The sequence below is a fragment of the Mustela nivalis genome, assembly GCF_964662115.1.
Source record: "Mustela nivalis genome assembly, chromosome: 12".
Taxonomy (NCBI): Eukaryota; Metazoa; Chordata; class Mammalia; order Carnivora; family Mustelidae; genus Mustela; species Mustela nivalis.
In genome coordinates this window covers 87,138,506-87,157,644 of record NC_139031.1, presented here as the reverse complement: position 1 = coordinate 87,157,644, position 19,139 = coordinate 87,138,506, and the positions used below count along the sequence as shown (strand labels likewise).

General features: G+C 42.5%; 1 protein-coding gene across 4 annotated transcripts in view; it reads right to left on the bottom strand.

Annotated features, from left to right (window-relative positions):
- Positions 1 to 9,356, bottom strand: part of SLC26A4 (solute carrier family 26 member 4) — a 49,950-nt gene extending 40,594 nt beyond the window's left edge. Inside the window, exons 1-4 of one of the 4 annotated variants that reach the window (XM_082692008.1) lie at positions 9,228 to 9,356; positions 8,299 to 8,465; positions 6,677 to 6,816; positions 646 to 756 (exon numbers count right to left, since the gene is read on the bottom strand). In XM_082692008.1, the coding sequence (XP_082548134.1) occupies positions 646 to 756; positions 6,677 to 6,816; positions 8,299 to 8,462 (415 nt within the window). In that variant the 5' untranslated portion in view covers positions 8,463 to 8,465; positions 9,228 to 9,356. The other 3 variants (XM_082692005.1, XM_082692006.1, XM_082692007.1) reach the window with 3 other exon arrangements.
- Between the last annotated feature and the right edge of the window lie 9,783 nt (positions 9,357 to 19,139).

The following is a 19,139-nucleotide window of genomic DNA, read 5'->3' as shown; positions in this document are numbered from 1 at the left end:
CATTAAAACATTCATTTACTAGAACATTCCAGCACAAGAGAATTCAGATTTTAGGAACAGCAGAAAATAAGCCTATTTTGAGCCATACCAAGAAGGAAAGCCAAGCTTAGTTTCTAAATAGTTTTGGCACAATTTTGCCAGTGTTCCAATATTAGTGACTTAAAAATGAGTACAGTTTTTAATGAAATGATGAATATGTATTCGATGAATATAATTTAGTAAATGATAAGTTAGTCTCGTAAAACAGTAGGTTTAAAGACCTCTTGAACATCTTTTTCTCTTGTCATTTTGTATTTTGGAAAAGAACGCTTTCTAAATATGGAGTCAAAATTATTACACTTCTTAAAAGGAAAATATACTAGAATTTGAAGGTAGGCTGTACTTTTGACAATCTTTCAATTTTCTCCTCTTTTATAAAAAAAAAAAAAAGAGTTAAGTATAAACCTAATACTAAAGAGATGGTATTTTGAAAGCTAAGAAGAACCATTGCATCACTGAATTGGATAAGCCCGCAAAACACTGGAGGCCTATTTTCCTGGAAAATATTAACAAACATTAACAAAGATACGGAAGCATAATACACATACTATAGCCAAAACACATTAAACGTGAATAAATACAATTGCAATATATGCTTATAATTACCAACTGAGATGTGCCTTGACGTTCCAAAGATAAAATAGGTCAGGATAGGGAAAAAAGCAGAGTAGAGACCATATCCGACAGGGACTGCTGCTAGCAGAGCGTACGCCATGCCTGCAAGTACATCCAAAATGATTACATTCACAAACAAAAGTTAGGGTGTTCTTTCCACTGTGCAAAGAAAGGCCTTTTCCTAGACACCCCCGTTGGCATCTTGCCCTGCGAGGTCTTCCTTATTTTGCGGACAGCCTGGGGCTACGCTAGAATGCAGAACGTGATCTGGATCAGCGGAGAAAATGATTCATCCTCATGCACCACTTGCTGAAATGAATTGATAGACTCCATCAGTAATCCAATCATCCACCGATTAGACGAGTGGAAAAAGAGAGTCAAGTCAGTTGGTTAAAAACTCCATCAACTCAGCCCAAAGGCTCAGAGCAGCTGGGCACACAGACGTTTCGTGTGAATGCCGTGATTTGGTGTGTCTGGAGGGACACAGTCATTGTGCTGTAATACCCGCTTCCTTGTTGGGGAACAGAAGCTAGATCCAAACAAAGGAAGCTATGACAACTGTACACAGCAGCAGGTAAGACAACTCTACTAGGCTTTCCTCCAGCTCAGCTCCTTCGCTGGGTCTCTATCCCCAACAGCATCTGGGGCCGCACCCCACAGTGTGCAGAAATCTCAACTTTTCCACATACGTGGGAGTTGGAAGACCGCAATGATGCCTTCTTTTCCTTTGTGAAATACTTCTTAGGGAGTCAGCACATCTCACTCCCTATGGCTTCCTCACATTTCACTCACAGTGAAAGCAAAATCACGCCCTTTGACCACTGGGTTCTCAACAAAGGATTACATTGATAGCAGTTTTAAAAAGGGCAGAAAACAACCAAAATATGCTGGCTCACAAGTGCTCTGCATTATTTGTTGAATGAATGTCTCAGAATGGAAAAGTGGTTAACTGAATCATACTTTACGTACTATGATTCTATAAAGTGAAATTGATGTGATGTATAAGAATATATCTGCTAACATGGAGATAGGTAAAGAACAAAGGAAAAAGTAGAGAAAAGCAGGATTCAAAATCATGGTAAGTGGGCCCCTGGGTGGCTCAGTTGTTAAGCATCTGCCTTTGGCTCAGGTCATGGTTACAGGGTGCTGGGATCAGGCCCCATGTGGGGCTCCCTGCTCAGCGGGGAGTCTGCTTCTCCCTCTCCCTCTGCCTGTCCCCACCTCCACTTTGTGCTCTCCTTTCTCTCTTTCAAATAAATCAATCTCAAAAAAAAAAAAAAATTGTGGTAAGTATGCATGCTCTCACTTTTATAAAAGTAAACATGGATGTTGCGTGCACAAAAAAATCTCGAAAGATTGTCAATATTATGCTAAGTCATTTCCATATACAAAAAGACTATGTAATTAATAAACACCCATGTATTCACTGTCCAGCTTAAGAAATAAATTGCCAGTGAAGTTGCAACTCTGCGTACTTTTCCTCAATCACATCGTTCTTCCTCCCTCCACCCCCAGAAGACAAAGTGCTTACAATTCTGACAGTTTATTCTTTTTCATAGATATGGCTGCTTTTCCTTACTTTTTATAGATATGCCTGGGTGGCTCAGTGGGTTAAGCGTCTGCCTTTGGCTCGGGTCATGATCCCGTGGTTCTAGGATGGAGCCCCGATCTGGATTCCTGCTCAGCGGGGTGTCTGCTTCTCCCCCTCCCTCTGCTTGTGCTCACTCTCTCTCTTTCTCTCTCTAACAAATAAGAAAATAAAATCTGTTTTAAAAAAGGATGTGCATTTATGTGATTTATGTGTCTAGTAGGATATTTACTAAAATATTGATGGGTTGTCTATGCGGTGGGATCAAGGGAGACTTCTAGTTTGTGGAGGAGCTGCCTTTCAGATTCCTTATGTGCATTCTCTGGTTTCCTACAATAAGCATTTGGGCTATTCATTTCACAATTTATTGATTATGTACCTACCATGTGCCCAAACTGTTCTAGGTTTGAGAGGCTATGGGAGTGGACAAAAGAAAGTGTGTACCCTTAGAAAATCTGCATTCTAGAATAATCTGTATTACTGATGCAATCGTTTTAAGACATAACTTACAACATAAGACATAACTTACAACAAGAAATAGCAATCACTTGTCCCAAGAACATGGAGTGGAAAGGTGACTCCCGAAAGGGAAGACGAACAAAGGAGGAGTGGGAAATAAAAACAACCTATTTTCTATGTACTTTTCCCAAGTCCTTCTCAAACTTCACTTCCCTGAACTGGGCTCTGCAGTTTTTACTGTCCTGAGAAAATGTCTGTTTCCATACAGTGTCCTACTTAGGGACAACTGCTACTCAAATAGACTGTAATCATCTCTATTTATAAAGGACTTTGGTGCAATGATTTTGAAACTACGCAGTTTGTAAGGAAATCTAAGCCATTGATTTAAGCCACAGAATCTCTGTGCTGATACTCTTCCCATCTAGGATGGTGGCATATACTGACAAAGGCGGGGCTAACAACCTTTTGCAAGCATCTAGAAGGTGGAATTAGACACTGGAGAGCTGTCTCCCCACAGTTGGGAATGAAGATAGCCCTAGAAGGCCTGCATTGATCTTTTGCTGCCTGGTAGTAACTTTTTTTTACATAGCCAAAGTCTGAAAGATCCCATTATCCTTAGCAACAATGGCTTCTTGGTATCTTGAGCCTGCCCTCGCTGTCAAGTTGTTCCTCAGCAGCCCAGCTGGCCAGAGGGGGGTCATGGATCTTGCCACCACTAGAGATAATGGCATCACCCCTGAAATCTCAATTTGGAGCTCCCTCTCTCAAGCCATAGCCTCCTAGCCTTTCAGCCTACCTACTCCAGACTCCTTGTTGCAACATTTCTTTTTTTCTCATGGGGCTTCTAAAGGATTAACTGATTCACTTTGTCCCTATCCTTCACAGCCCCAGGACTGCCTGGTGGTCCAACTCCATGTCCTTGCTCTGAAAAAGACTGAGATCTCCCGTATTTTCCTCAAACTGCCCCCTGCTTTTGCACGTAGACTCAGTTCAGAGATGAATCTTAGACTTTACCTAAGACAAAGAATCCGTCAGAGATGTTCCTAATTTGCTTTTCACCATAATTTCAAATGCTTCTATATTTGCACCATTTGTCCTTTCTTTAAAAATGGAGGAGTTATCCCTCCTGTCTTTAAGAAGCAACCCACCTACTTCTGTCCTTGAACCCCAGCTGCAGTCTCCCCTTCTCACCACTTTCAGTTTCTCTTCCACCCTGGGGGGCCATAGATATCTTTCTCTCTACAAGGACATTCCCACCAGTTCCCAGATATATTCTAGTATCTCTTCTATTAAAAGAAACCTAAATCCTCCCTCATACTACCTCGATCCCTTACCTCTCTCTGGTTACAGCCATTTTTCTATTCTGCTTCATAGCAAACCTTTTCCTTCTTCTCTCTCTCTCTCTCTTTAAGATTTATGTATTTATTTGAGAGAGAGAGAGAGAGAGAGAGAACGTGTGTGGGACTTTTCTTCTACATGCTAAATCCATCAGTAGACACCAGTGATTGCTCCAAAGCACGTTTGAGATCTCTGCAGATCTCTCCGTCTCCTGCTTGAGCTGGTTTACGCTGACGCATCTGTCCTCCGGGGTTGGGAGTGGGGTGAGGCAAGGCAGGTCCCCGAGGCACAATATTCAAGGAAGCCTCCGGAGAGCAAGTGCCTCCCTGCCTCCTCGTAACCCAGCCCCACCCAACCTTATCTAACTCTGTTCCCTCTCCCCCAACACACTGCCCCTGCCCACAAGAGAATTCTTCCTGCAGCTCCCTGGAAAACACTGAATTCCTTTTCGCCTTGGGCCTTTGCCTGGTTAACACTTTCCCTTCTGCTCCTTCTGTGGCCTCCTCATCCTCTGGATCTCTGACTAAATTTCATCCCCTGAGTAAAGCCTTCCTTGACCATTCGATCTCAAATACATACTCCCTTCTCCAAGTCATCCCTAAAACAGAGCATTTAATCCAACGCAATGGACTAACTCTATTACAATCTATAATTATTTGTCCATTTTATCTCTTTATGTAATTAATAATTAATGCCCACCATTTGAAAAGAACTCAGTACCTGTGCTGAGGTCAGTACCTGTGCTTGTCAATAAGTCACTGAATCTTCAGGACTGAACACCTGGCATACAGGACTGGTTTATAAATACTATTAAGTGAGTGAAAGATGAATGAATGCCTCAATGAACCAGGTTAGCCTCCCAGAAATTTACATTACAAAGATAACTTTATAGAGATAGAAAAAGGCTTTATGGACTTCTCATCTATCGAAAAGGAGTTAACAATTATTTTTGTGAGGATTAAATGACATAATCGGCCAAAGCCCTTAGCATAGTGTCTGGTACTTCATAAACAAAATTAAAAATAGGATTAATTCTTATAAGATACTTTATGAAAAGTTGGGAGCTAGAATATCATTTTTTTTTTTACATATAAAGATGATTCATCATCAGAAAGGCAATTCAGTCCTCTTCACTAAGTGTTTATGAGGCCAGCTACTTACTACTTTGTACCGGTCTCCATGCCAGGTACCCGCAAACATTAATTCGATGGTTCCTGTCCCCTAGGAGTCACACAGTGTTGCTACATCATAGCTTGTAGAGTCCTCTGTGGGCACGTGGCGTCATCGAACTAATGTACTGCCCAGTCCTACCTCCTCTCCCACCCACCTTTGTGACTGAAACCATGGTGGGTCAGCCTGGGGCTCCACATGGGGGCAACAGAATTACCCTCCTTTGTGGAACTCTCCCAGGCTTGCTCTGAGTAATCTTAAGAGCTCAATGGGCAAACGGTGACATTGCTCAATGACTGTTATCTAACTTCTGAAATAGTCCATTTTCAAGCCATCCTTCCACCCACATCCCCACCTGGCTCTATCTCCCATCAAGAGGCCCTCTCAGACTTAACCTTCACAAAAACTCCATCTGACAACTCAGCCTCCGGGAAGCCATTCCCAGTCCCCTAAGGCAGGGTTGTAAGCCTCGATGCTCCCCTCCGAGGCCTTGTTACCCCTATCACAGCCCTTGTGGAATTGTTATTATCCACTTTCCCATGGACCATGAGCTCCTTTAGAGCAGGTGGTCCAGCTCATTCACATTAGCACACCTAGTGCCTGGAGCGTACTAGATGCCCCATCAAATTATCATAAGTAAATGATACTTCTGTTTTCATGGTCCAGGGGCTTTGTAGAGTTGTAGGGGGTGGGGGAGGGGTAGGAGAAGCAAGACAATGGGGGTGGGGGACGGAGGAGAATGCCCATACTGCAATTCACCAACTATGCAACAGGTTTCTAAGATGCTCATGAAAATATAACATAAAGCCTATTTAAAGCAAAACAAAGCAAAGCAAAACACCTCTGTTAAGACATTTTGCCAGAGATTTTTAAAAAGGGGATATATTAAAGAAAAGGGAAGGAGAACAGAAAATAATGCTTATGGACAATACTCCAGACTAAAACACTTCCTTCACTTTCCCTTAAACGACCTTCAAATTGCCAGTCAAGACCCATGTGTGGGATGCAAAATACTGTAATGAACTGCAATGAGCACTTGTAAAATGTAAGCAGAATAGAAGAGGACAGAATAGAAACAGAGTAGAAACATATAGATAGAGACATATCATTTGTAGTGAGGGGTAATATTATCTCAAGAAACTTGAGATATGCATGCGCATGTCATGATGTGATATTTCTTCCTGTGAGTTGTGGTTCACAGAAGTTGGGGACCCACAGCTTAGATGCTAGGGCTTTAGCTGAAGCCCTGCAGCTTGAGCAGCAGCAGGGTTTCCCGGCCGGAGAACTCTAAGGAAGAGGGAAAAAGAGGCAAATCTGTCCACTAAGGGGCTCTAGAGGAAAGGTGAAGATCTCAAAGGGTAAGCAAACACTTGGTACCGACTCCTGGGACTCAGAAGGAAGTTACAAACTGCTGCTGGAGATTGTTACTCTCCGTCACTTGGAAGCCAAGTCCACCAACCACCTTACCTTGCAGCGTGCCCACTAGCCCAGTACTAACTCCCGAAATGATGTCACTAAGCAGCCATTCCTTGATTCGGTATTTGGGGAGCCAGTCCAGGACAGGCAGAAGCGTCTTCAGCACACCAAGTCCCCTCTTTCTTGAACAACTGTTGAAAGGCAATTAGACTTTTTTCAATACCATCTCGGTCATGACCAATTGCAAAGCACAAAGTTTTGAGCAGGACTCTGCTGCTCTTTACAACCACTTAGAAAAAGAATGAGAAGCGTGTGTCAAATCCTAACGCTCCAGTGCTGACCATGCTTTTGCCAAGAACTCTATCTATGCTTTTAAATGCGCTGTACTAGAAAACACAGGATTAAGTGTTCCCTCCCCTCTCCCACCTTTGTAATCCTCTGAGAAAATATCCCTACACAAGGACCCATTTTCTAGACCAGCCACAGAACGATCAATGTGGAGTCTCCAACCGGAGATTAATTTTCAGACTTCTAGCCCAGGCGCCTTCTTCTACTACTTCGTTCTCTTTAAAGAAAAAATAAACATGCTCTCTTTATTTTGGCAATACAAGCTTGGAGCCAGTTTATGCAAAAATCTTAACAAGATAAATGTACACTTTGTTGTACCTTGCTGCTTAGTATTTTTTAAATTCAGCACCCTATAGTTAAAAGAAAAAAAAATATGTTAAGGGTGGGCGGACATTATCTGACTTCCCATTTAACTGAACTTTTTAAATTGTATTTATGAGACAACTGGAAATTTTAACGTTTTTCACATTAAGGATTATTTTTTTAGGTGTGAAAAGGGGATCGTGGTTATTTTTTTAAGAGTCCTTAGAAATATATACTGAAATACACACAGACAAAAAGATACACTATATAGGATTTGCTTCAAAAAAAAAAAATCGTGGAATGGAGGCAAGTGGGTGGAGACAGAGCTTGTCTGTTGAAGCTGGATGGTAGGTAAAAACATGGAGGGGCTTCATTAGCCCACTATGTCTGCTTTTGTATATACTTAAGTTCTGTAATAAAAGATTCTTAAAAAGGAAAGAAAATCTGGCAGCAGTTGACAATTCTCTAGTTCTTTTTGTGGTATCTAATTACAGCCGGCCGTTTGGGTTTAGGGAGTGATGGCAGGTCTCCCTGGGGGTCCCACTGTCTGACAGGGGAGAACTTTGGAGTACGCTCTCCTGGGTTCCAGCCTTCATTCCGGATCTCCGAATGGCGTCCTGCCTAGATGAACTTGGGGCTTTCAAGGACTTCTGGTCAGGTGATGGGTTTACCCATCATTTCTTTTGAATCGGGCCCCTTTTTCTCCACTCTCCTCAGCCAGACCTTCACGAGAAGGCCGCAGGGATCTCCTGTACCCCAACGCGCACTCCAGATGTCCCGAAGAGAGGAAAAAAAGAGAGATGGGGCACCCGGAACACACTGTCCCCAAAGATGAGTTTCCGGAACTGGACTCAATTCTGGCCGAGAATGATGGAGCCACCGTGCGACCAGGAAGGACAGCAGTGCGGATGGTTGAAACCCGGGCGACCCGGCAGGGTGGCGCGCCATCCCACGCCGGGTCCGCGCGCCCACACGCCAGGCCCCACTACTGTTGCCCACGCCCAGCCCGCCGCGGCCGCTACCTGCAGCCCTTGGCCAGGCTCTCCCGCAGCGTCTTGCGCTCCTGCAGGCGCCGCTCGTACTGCTGCTGGAAGGCGAGCTCGCTGTAGACCGGCCGCGACACCACGTAGCTGCAGCTGTACTCCGGGAGCGGTGGCGGCTCCAACCTGCTGCCGGGCGCCTCCATGACCTGCGGGGAGGAGGAGGAGGAGATGGAGCGGGGAAGGAGGGAGAGGATGGGGCGGAAGAGGCGACCGCCGTTAGCGGTCGCTTGGCCCCACCTGTTGCAGCCGCTCCCGGAGCGCCCGGTCTGCGCGCAGCCGTCCTGGCCGCTCCAGGCCGCCGCCCCCGGGCGCGCCCCACCAGGCTGCGCCGGGGCACGTGAGGACCTTCGGGTCCCGTAGCTTGCACCTGCTGCCCGGGGCTCCCGGACTCTGAAGAGGCTGAGGCCCTCCTCGGGGTCTTCCGGAGCTCGACCCAATCCCCACCCGTGGGCAGCCAGGGCGCTGTCCGCGTCCTGAAATCTCCCCAAATCCCGGCTGGAGCCCGAGCGCTTGCGGGGACGGACAGGGACACTGTGAGCGCTCCTCTCGCGTCGCACCCGACCAGGGCACAGCCCCAGGCGCGCACAAGGAGAGAAGCACCGGCCCCCCGGCCGGGCGTGGAAACTCAGCCACGTTCCCCGGGTCTCGAGGCTACGTGCTGCAAACGGATTCCAGCAGCGGGTCGCAGTTCTCCCGAGGGCAGAACTTTGGGCAGGTGGAGCAGACCTCTTGCCCGGGCCTGTTTTGCGAGCCTCCTTCTCGCTCTCAGCGGCTCAGAAAGAAGGCTGTGCTGCCCCCTGCCCGCCCGCTCCGTGTCCCCGCACTAGTCCCATCCGCCGCTAGCGATGCCTCCCGAGAGTTAAGCCAGAGCTGGGTGGGGTAAGCGGCATCCTCAGCGGCCAGCTCACCTGTGTCGGCTGGTGGCCCGCCCGGAATGCCCCCGGGACCGCCGTTCCGCTGCCTTTATAGCGCTCGCGGAAGGCAGTGAGACGTTTTATTTATGGAACAACAGAGAGACACCTGAGTCGAAGAGAGGGACGCAGAGGCAGCCGTCGTTCCCCACCTATTCTTTCCCTTTGCCGAACCGGGAAGGCCGAGAATCTCACTGGTTGTCACGGGAGGGCCCACGGGATCCTCACTCACGTCCCGAATGCTAACGCGGGATGCGAAGTCGGGGGTGGGAGAGGGAAACTTGTTGCAGGAGAGCAGAGCCCCGCCCTGTGTGGAAAACACGACCGCAGGGAGCGCTGACCTAGGCTCCTAGGTTGTGTGAATCGAGCAGCTCGGGTCCGGCTCTCATACTGCTCGGGCTGGGGCGGGGGTGGGGGGCGGGAGAGGGGGAGGAAAGGAGCAGTGGCCAGTCCCTGTATTTCTAGAGACGGTTTCTTCACAAGCACTCAGTGGGTGGTGGTTATAGAGAATTCATAATTTATTCATACATTTTAGATACATTGTTATGCACTTTTCTCTGTGTGTGTGCCTGTGTGTGTTGTATTTCACAATCAAAACCAAGTGTCCAGGGTACTGGCTTTCTTACCCTTCTGCCTCTTTGGTTCTTTCTATCTATCTTCTCAGACATCCAGGCAATTAAGGAAGGAATCAGCGGGACTGCACAGGAAGGGAGACTAGAAAGAAGTGACAGGGAGTCAGATGTGTCCTAGCTCAGCAGGGTTCTGTCTTCTGCTGGGATGAATGTCACTGACTAATAATGCAGGTGAAAATGAAGGACCGGAGAGTTTGGTAAACAGGAAGATTCTTTCCTGATTGTCAGTTTCTGAAGTAAATACAGAACCGACTAGCAAAAAGACTGTGGACCTTCTGGACACCAGCCTGCAGTTGCTTAGCTGGAAAATACAGACCATGACAATTCTATAAGCTCCAGGAAACAGAACTCCTCTGGGGAGAACCCCAGTGCAAATTCCCTGTACTTGTATTCTACATGGTGTGAGTGTGTGCATTTCCCTGACAAATGAATGAGTCAGCAGCTTTCAACAGATGTTCAAAAACTTACTTGATTCTTAAATAAGGTTAAGGAGTGCCTGGCTGACTCAGTCAAAAGAGCATGCGACTCTTACTTAATCTTGGGGTCCTGAGTTCAAGCCCCATGTTGGGTATAGAGATAACTTAAAATAAATAAAATAAAAATAAATAAAATAAAATAAAGAACCATTGAAGAAGGGACCCCAAAATAAAAATCCAGGTCATGAACTTGAGAATTCTTATCCACTCACAGGGGAACTTTAGCTCGTACAGTTGACTCTTGAACAACACAGCTTTGAACCTCACAGGACCTCCTATAGGTGTAATTTTTCTCATAAGTACACTACAGTACTATAAATGTGTTTTCTCTTCCTTGTGATTTTCCTAACATTTTTTCTCTACCTTAATTTATTATAAGATACAGTGTATAATATATAAGTCATATAAAACATGAGTCAATCGACTGTTACGGGTAAGGTTTCCACTCAAGAGTAGGCTTTTAGTAGTTAAGTTTGAGCGAAGTCAAAAGTTATCAGGGGATTTTCAACTCCACAGGTTTTGGAACCCCTAGCACTCATGTTGTTCAAAGGTCAGCTGTGGTTCTTTACTAAGAACCAGTGGTTCTTAACTGAGGGCTATTTTGCCCCTCTGGGGGGCATTTGGCGATGTCTAGAGACATTTTTGTTGTCATGCCTGGGGGTATGTTAATGAGATCTACTGGAAGGAGGCCAGGGATGCTATTAAACATCCTATGATGGGGTCAAAGTTCCTCTAAGATTCTGTATGCTACTTAAAATAAACATCTATTACTAAATTGCTATATGTACTACACATGTGCATCTCTCTCCATATATATATGTATACATATACATGCAGACTTTTTCTATAAGCAACACATTGTTGGATGTGTAACTCAACTACTCTGAAATGGAGGTAAATATTTGTCTTAAAGTAGATTGTGAATGTTTCCATTCTCTACACTCTCACACACAGCTTCAAGCTCCAGTTGAAACACTATCTTCTCCATGAACATTCCTCGATGTTCCTAATCAGAATTAATCCAATTTTTTTCTGAATTCTTTTGACCCCTTAACTGATTCTCTCAAGATGCCCTTTGTTATCTACTTTAATATCCTAATTCTGTTTTCATACGAGTCTTATCTCCCTCACCAGACCAAAACTTTTTTTTTTTTTTTTTTTTTTTAACTTTTTTTTTTTTTTTTTTTTTTTTTTAAGATTTTATTTATTTATTTGACAGAGAGAAATCACAAGTAGATGGAGAGGCAGGCAGGCAGGCAGAGAGAGAGAGAGAGGGAAGCAGGCTCCCTGCTGAGCAGAGAGCCCGATGCGGGCCTCGATCCCAGGACCCTGAGATCATGACCTGAGCCGAAGGCAGCGGCTTAACCCACTGAGCCACCCAGGCGCCCCAGACCAAAACTTTTTTTTTGGAGACCAAAAGTTTTTGAAGGCACGTACTATGCCTCCCTCAACCATCATTACTATATTCTGTAATGTCTTCTAGGCAGATATACTTATAAACCAAACATATTTCTTTAAAAAACTAAAACTTAAATTACATATTGATCTACAACTTTTTTCCTTAAATTTTAAATTTAAATTAAATTTTAAATTTTAAGTTAGTCTACAACTAATTTCTTTAAATTAAGTCTATGTCATTGATATCTTCCAGGTGAGTACATACGGATTTTTCCTAACTTTTGCCAATGACTGCTTAGGATTTCATATCATCAATTCATACAATTGGTTCCACAGTCATTCACCTAAATGACTCACAGTTAGTTCTTAGTTGAATTAATGTGGAAAGGCTCTGCACAAACACAGATATAAACCCACATCCCATTCTAGAATTTCTGCTCCCTGTTACTCGTTGTTTTGAACACTTCTAACCTGGGCCAGTCAGCTCTGCAGACCACTTGTATCAGAACTTAATGGGACTTTGGTGGTGGTGGTAGAAATCAAAGGAATAAGGAGTGGGGTAGAGGTGTCGGAAGGACAGAGGAGAAAATAAATTATCAACTTGCACTAGAAGGCAAGGGGGTCACTTCCTTTGGCGAGTAGAATTATTCTTTGAACTGCATCTTTCTACATAAGAATTTGGTTTAATAATTGTACCATAGTAAGTGCTGCATGTACCTGGTTAAAGATCTGTTTTCTTCTGTTAAACGCCCTTCCTTCCTTCTTCCCTTCCTCCCTCCCTCCCTTCCATCAGTCAGTCCTTCCTTCCTTAACAAACCCTTGTGTTGAGAGCTTTCAAGAGATTACAGCAAGGGACCTGTTCTGCTACCAGTAAAACCCTGAAACCTAACCAGGTTGTCTACAAAGGGATGGATTTATTTATCCATGGAGGGAGGGGAGAGGCAGAGGGAGACTCTTCAAGGACACCTCCCACTGAGAGTCGAGTTAGGGGTATGGGATTCTTGATCCCAGGACCCCAAGATCATGACCTGAGCCGAAATCAAGAACCCATGGCCAACGAATTGAACCACCCAGGCACCCTTTAAATGCCTTTTATAAGAAAAAAAGAAATGATGCGTGGACAGAATGGCATCTCTCTTACAGGTTTCAATGAAAGTAGAGAACTGCTTTTCTCATAGTCTGGCTCTCTTTTAAAAACAGAGGAAGAGTAGGATGTGCTAACAGCTTGTTCTCCCTGGTCAATTTATTTGTTACATTAAACACCTCAAATTACTCACTTAGGCTTTACAAATCAAGCTTCACCTGGTTCACGTAGAGGTGGGTGGTTCTTATTTATCAGAATTTAATCCTTTCTAGGTCTTCTTTCCAAAGAGATACTGTGTCACTTCAAAATAAGTATCAGACAATGTTACTGTTACTTTCCAGCACTTATTTAGCCATTAGTGCTGATTTAAAATGCATTTCTTATTACCATTTAGGTATTTGGAGTGTAAGATAAACCTCACTTTTCGATCTACACACTAGTTGGTTCATTCATTTATTCATTCATTCAAGGATTGATTAAGAACGGGTTCGGGCCGGCCATGGTTATAATGATGAACAAAAGCTGCATTGACACTGGTCTCCTATTTGTGGGTGTAGCAGACGTTCATCAAATGGTCACAAAATATATACACTATTTCAATGATTCTAAAATGCACAGTTTTCACCATTTATCAGGACTCATCTTATAATTGAAGGTATCCTAGAATTTAATTAGCAGCATTTTCAATTTTTTTTTTTTTGGCAAGTTTTCACTCTTTTCTGGTCTAGAGGGCAAATTTATGGTGTAAAGTTTTACTTTCTTTGTTTCAAACCACTTAAAATTTCTCCAATCAGAACTACAAACTAAGGGAAATATGCAAATAATGCCCCAAATCTGTTTTGATGATTCAAAAGCAACCTAGACTTTGATGTTTATCATCTTCTACCTTTGAATTGTAAAGTGTGTAGCTTATTTGTTTATTTATTTATTTTTGTGTAGAACTGAATTGAGTCCCTTCTGTTTGGAGGCAGTGTTTGGAACTCACTGTTGTTCCACGTTTCAAACAGAAACACTGTTCACATCTCAGGCTGGTGCGGGGGATCAGTAGAAACTTTGAATAATCAGCTGCCTGGCGAAGTGGTCATTTTTTTGCTGGGAAAATCAACTCTAAGCCTGAGCATTTATTTTCATTTTCCTAGTTGACCTTCTCAAGACAACAGATCCTAAATTTCTGCCATATGCATACACAGGAAGAATTTTGACTTTTTCTCACCTTTTCCAATCTCTCCACTGAACAACTGGGCTGCTTTTCAGTAACCATACAATTTCGTATTCAATAGTTCTGTTTGTTTCCTGTATGTTACTTTTTTCCCCTCTCCAGATACAAGATGTGCTGCTTGAAGACAGAAATAATATCATGTATGTCTTTTATGGTATTAAAAAATAAGGGGCACCTGGGTGGCTCAGTGTGTTAAAACCTCTGCCTTCGGCTCAGGTCATGATCCCAGGGTCCTGGGATAGAGCCCCCCATTGGGCTATATGCTTAGCAGGAAGCTTGCTTCCCTTCCTCTCTCTCTGCCTGCCTCTCTGTCTACTTATGATCTCTGTCAAATAAATAAATAAAATCTTAAAAAAAAAAAAAAGACATGACTTTAAGTGGACCAGTTAAAAAATATATATTAAAATAGAAAACAGTATTCACTTCCTATCTCATTACCCAGATAATCACCATTAAGCTTTTTTATTGTTTCCTGCCTGTCTTTTTTTTTCCTCTCTGTGAGATTATAATGTTAGTCTTCTTTTGTGTCTCTAGACAAGACCTTAGCAAATCATGATGATGTAATAGATACTGAAGAAATACTCATTAAATTATTGATTGGTGGATCTTTAATGATGGAATCTTGAGACATTGTTAGGCAGGAATGAAACTAATTTAAAAAACTTAGAACCCATGCTTTTAAAAAAAATCCCTAAAAAAAGAATTTTTCTAAAACTGTGTGACCATGCATTCCAGTTAAAAACAATTTGCAAAAAATAAATACATAAATAAAAATTTAAATTTTAAATAATTTGCAGTGTCAACAAAAATGTATTTTTATATAATTTGATAATGTCTCAGATAGTAGAGGAAGCACCAGATTCTTTAATATGAATCCAAACTTGACGTGTGGTCTGGAAATCTGTCTCTGGCTAGCATGAAATTTTAAAATTATCCTTGCACACCTTATCCTGTGGTTTATCAATGGAGGGAGAAAAGGGAAACTTGAGGAATGTGCCTTGTCATGAGTTGGATGTTTAGGCATTCCATTCACGCATTCATCCATCCATTTATTTATGCATCCAGTGGATATTTATTGAACCCCTTACTTATGTCAGACTCCCTCTTAAATGTTGGGGATACAGCAGTGAGCAGGTTTGACAAAGTTCCTGCCCCCAAAGAATTTTATACTCCCGTGGGGAACAATGGCTACAAGCAAAGAAATAAATCAGATAATATTCTAGTTGTGATGAAATCTATGGGAGAAATAAACAGAACAATGTCACGTGGAATTGCTGATGGGGAAAAGGCACCGCAAGGAGAGTGGGAGGACGGCTTTCAATGGTGTCTATCACTGGAAGAGAGATCTGAAAGATGAGGAGACAGCCTTCCTGGAAAAGGGAACAGCAAATGCTAAAACCCTGAGTCAGCAAAGAGCAGGGTGTGCTTGAGAAAAGGAAGGTAGTATAGCTGAAATCCAGGAAAGTCAGATCTACAGATAGCATCCTGGGAGCCCTCCGTACATATGTATGTAGCAATTACACCCAGGCATTTTGTGAGGGGGGCGGGGTAGACAGATAAAAAAGCCAGCACCAAGCCCTTGAGAGGTCATGAAGGAGAAGGAAAGACCTCTTTTTTTTCCTGCAAAATGCAGATGACCCTTGAATTTAGGTGGTGAGAAAAAAAAATCTGAAATACCTTGAACTCTTTGGGGGATGGGGTAACTGGGTGACGGACATTAAAGAGGGCACATGATGTAATGAGTTCTGGGTGTTAAAAGCAAATGATGAATCACTAAACTACATCTCTGAAACTAATAATACATTATATGTTAATTAACTGAATTTAAATTAAAAAAATACTTTGAACTTTTTGGAGAACTATTTCTGAGTAAAGTTTTGTTGGTAGCTATGTTTTTAAATGACATGTATAAAGGAAAAACATTGTTACTTAGAATTTATTAAATTGTTTCTAATTATCCCATGTATGATTACTTTCTTTTTTGGAACTGGTGGTGCCTTACACTCAGTAAGTTCTCTTCAGTAGTTAAGGTAATTTGTGTTAGAACTGAGCAGACTCTCATCCAGACAACAATTCTAACTGCTTGTAGAAAACAACAGCATATTATCTGAGACAGTTTATTTTTCTTTTCTTTCGTTCTTGTTTTTTGTTTGTTTGTTTGTTTTTTGGCTGGCTGACAGCTATTTTGCTTTATTTTAAAAATGGTTTTTAAAAGTATTTATACCTCTTCTGCAGAACTATAAATTAGTAATGATACAATTAATCCTAGAACCTATGATTTCTTCATTTAAAAGCAAATCTTCAGTATCAAGAGAGATAGCATATCGTGCATAAAGGGAGAGATTGGTGTGAAGAGCAAGGAAGGAAGAAGCTGAGGCAGGTTGAAGAGAAAGAATCAAAGGATTGGAACTAGGAGGAAAGACGGGGATGGAAGTTCATGGCATTATTTCCACTGGATGTGCCATATTACCCAGTGTGGTATGCCTTGAAAGCTGACTTGAAAACTTAACTGCTTTTGAGCATAAGGACTACCTTGAGGTGGATATTGCTATTCCCATTTTATAGGTGAGAAAGTACACACAGAAAGGTTAAGTAATTTGCCCAAATTTGCCCCCAAGTTGGCTGAACTGGAATATGAACCCAAGCAGCTTGACTCCAAAGCCCATTTTCTTTTCTTTTCTTTTCTTTTCTTTTCTTTTCTTTTCTTTTCTTTTCTTTTCTTTTCTTTTCTTTTCTTTTCTTTTTTCTTTCTTTCTTTCTTTCTTTTTAAAGATTTTATTTATTTATTTGGCAGACAGAGATCACAAGTAGGCAGAGGAGGCAGGCAGAGGGGTACAGGGAAGCAGGTTCCCTGCTGAGCAGAAAGCCTGATGCCGGGACCCTGAGGGCTCCATCCCAGGACCCTGAAATCATGACCTGAGCCGAAGGCAGAGGCTTTAAACCATTGAGCCACCCAGGCGCCCCCAAAGCCCACCTTCTTAACTTCCACCTTCTTCATGTCTCCACAGCTTTGGCGATGGTCAGCTTTGGTGAGGTCGGTTCTCCTCACCACAACATCATGGAATTTCTAGTTCTATCTTCTTCCCCTATCCCAGGCTTCATTCATGGTCTCTATGCTAGGTTTCAGCTTTTAACTCCTCTCTTTTGATATAATATTTTAAACTATGATATCTGCAGACAATAGGATATACTATGGGATACCAACGAAGTTGATTGATAAATACAGACATGTAAGGGACCCCAAAATGTATCATAGATGAAAAAAAGGCAAGGTGCAAAAAGTGTGTAAAGCATGCTCCTAGTTGTATAAAGGAAAGGAATATTTGTCTCTGGCAATAATCAGAGTCCTAGCAAGAAAGAGATAAGATCCCGAGAGATAGTTAATAAGGGGGCTGTATATAAAAAGTGTGGGGAGGTCAAAGAAAATGAACAAGGCAATGGTGTAGCACCTCAGGGCTAGCTGAGGGGAGCTGTCAGCTGTCTACTGTCTGAGAAGACAGCTGGCAGCAATTCTAGCTTGAGGGAAGAGGAGGTGGGAGCTGTTACCACAACTGAGAGTGGTTGGACAGGGCTGCCCAGCAAGAACTATGGCCCCTCTCTTAAGAGAGGAATGGAAGCCCTGCTAATTCCAGGCCCAATAAGGAAGAAGCTGGGGGGATAAATGTACAGATTGCTTCCCTTCCTTACCTCTCATCTTTCACTGGTTGGATCTTCCCCACTCCTTTGTGTCTCCATTACCCAAATTCTACTGGAAGAGGCCAGAGAGCTAAGGTCATAAGTTCAGTCTTCGGGGCCCAGAGCAGAGTAGAGAAAAGTGGAAAAAGAATAGTGAGGGGGTGAATTGTCAAGATCTCTGCATATAAACAGAGTATTTCTAGAATGATCCATCAGAAACAAGGTTCTGATGGAAACAAGAGATCTTTTTAAAAATACATTTTATTTTTAGAATAGTTTTTGATTCACAGAAAAATTGAGGGGCTAGTATGGAGTTCCCATGTACTCTATAGCCAGTTCTTCCTATTAGCAACTCAAATTTGTATGGTATACTTGCCACAACGAGAATACCAATATTGATACCTTATTGGTAACTAAAGTCAACAGTTTGTTCTGATTTCCTTTGTTTTCACCAAACATTAGTTTTCTGTTCCACATTACATTCAGTCTTCTGGTTTCCTTAGGCTCCTCTTGGCTGTGATAGTTTCTCAGTCTTGTCTTGTTTTTGATGACCTTGACAATTTTGAGGAGTACTGGCTATGTATTTTGTAGGGTACATCTGAGTTGACATTTATCTGATTTTTCTCATACTTAGATTGCTGTTACACTTTTGGGAGGGAAGAAAACCATACAGGCCAAGAGCCATTTTTATCATACCGTATCAAGGATACACAGTTTTGATACTTAGAATTCTTCTGTAACAGAGATTTGTATCAACCCCCTCCATTTATCCATTTATTCATTTAATTACTTATTTAATTCAGTATGGAATCATGGCTCTTTTATTCTTTGTGTTAGAATCTAATACTACTTTATTTTGTTCATCAAATTATTCCAGGTTTGGGGCCTTGAAAGCTTTTTCATTTGGCTCCTGTGTCCCTTCGATATGTCCCCATCAATGTAGGGTGGCTTTGGTTTTGGTTTTTGGAGCACTTCCTTACTTTCTGACATTGCAGGATAATCCAGGCTTATCTTTTTTTTTTTTTTTTTTTTTTTAAGTAATTTCTACACTCAGCTTGGGGCTTGAACTCAGAACCCCGAGATCAAAAGTCACATACTCTATTGACTGAGCAGGCCAGGAGCCCCTCCAGGCTTATCTTGCATAATTTCTGTATCAGTCCTTGAATCTGTCATTTCACTAAGGAAGGCCACCTGGTTTCTTTTATTGGGACACAGTATTAGAGACCAAGATGTGGGTAATAGGTGCGCTCATTGCTTCTGGGATGGCATTGCTGATAGAGCAAAGAAATACATGTGTGTATTATGAAATAATATTAGGTAACATTTTATGTATTATGAAATATGTATATAAACATATCTATAGTACATACTTTATATGTAACCATCTGTATTTCTATTAAGCTTAACATAGGTTCATACTAATGA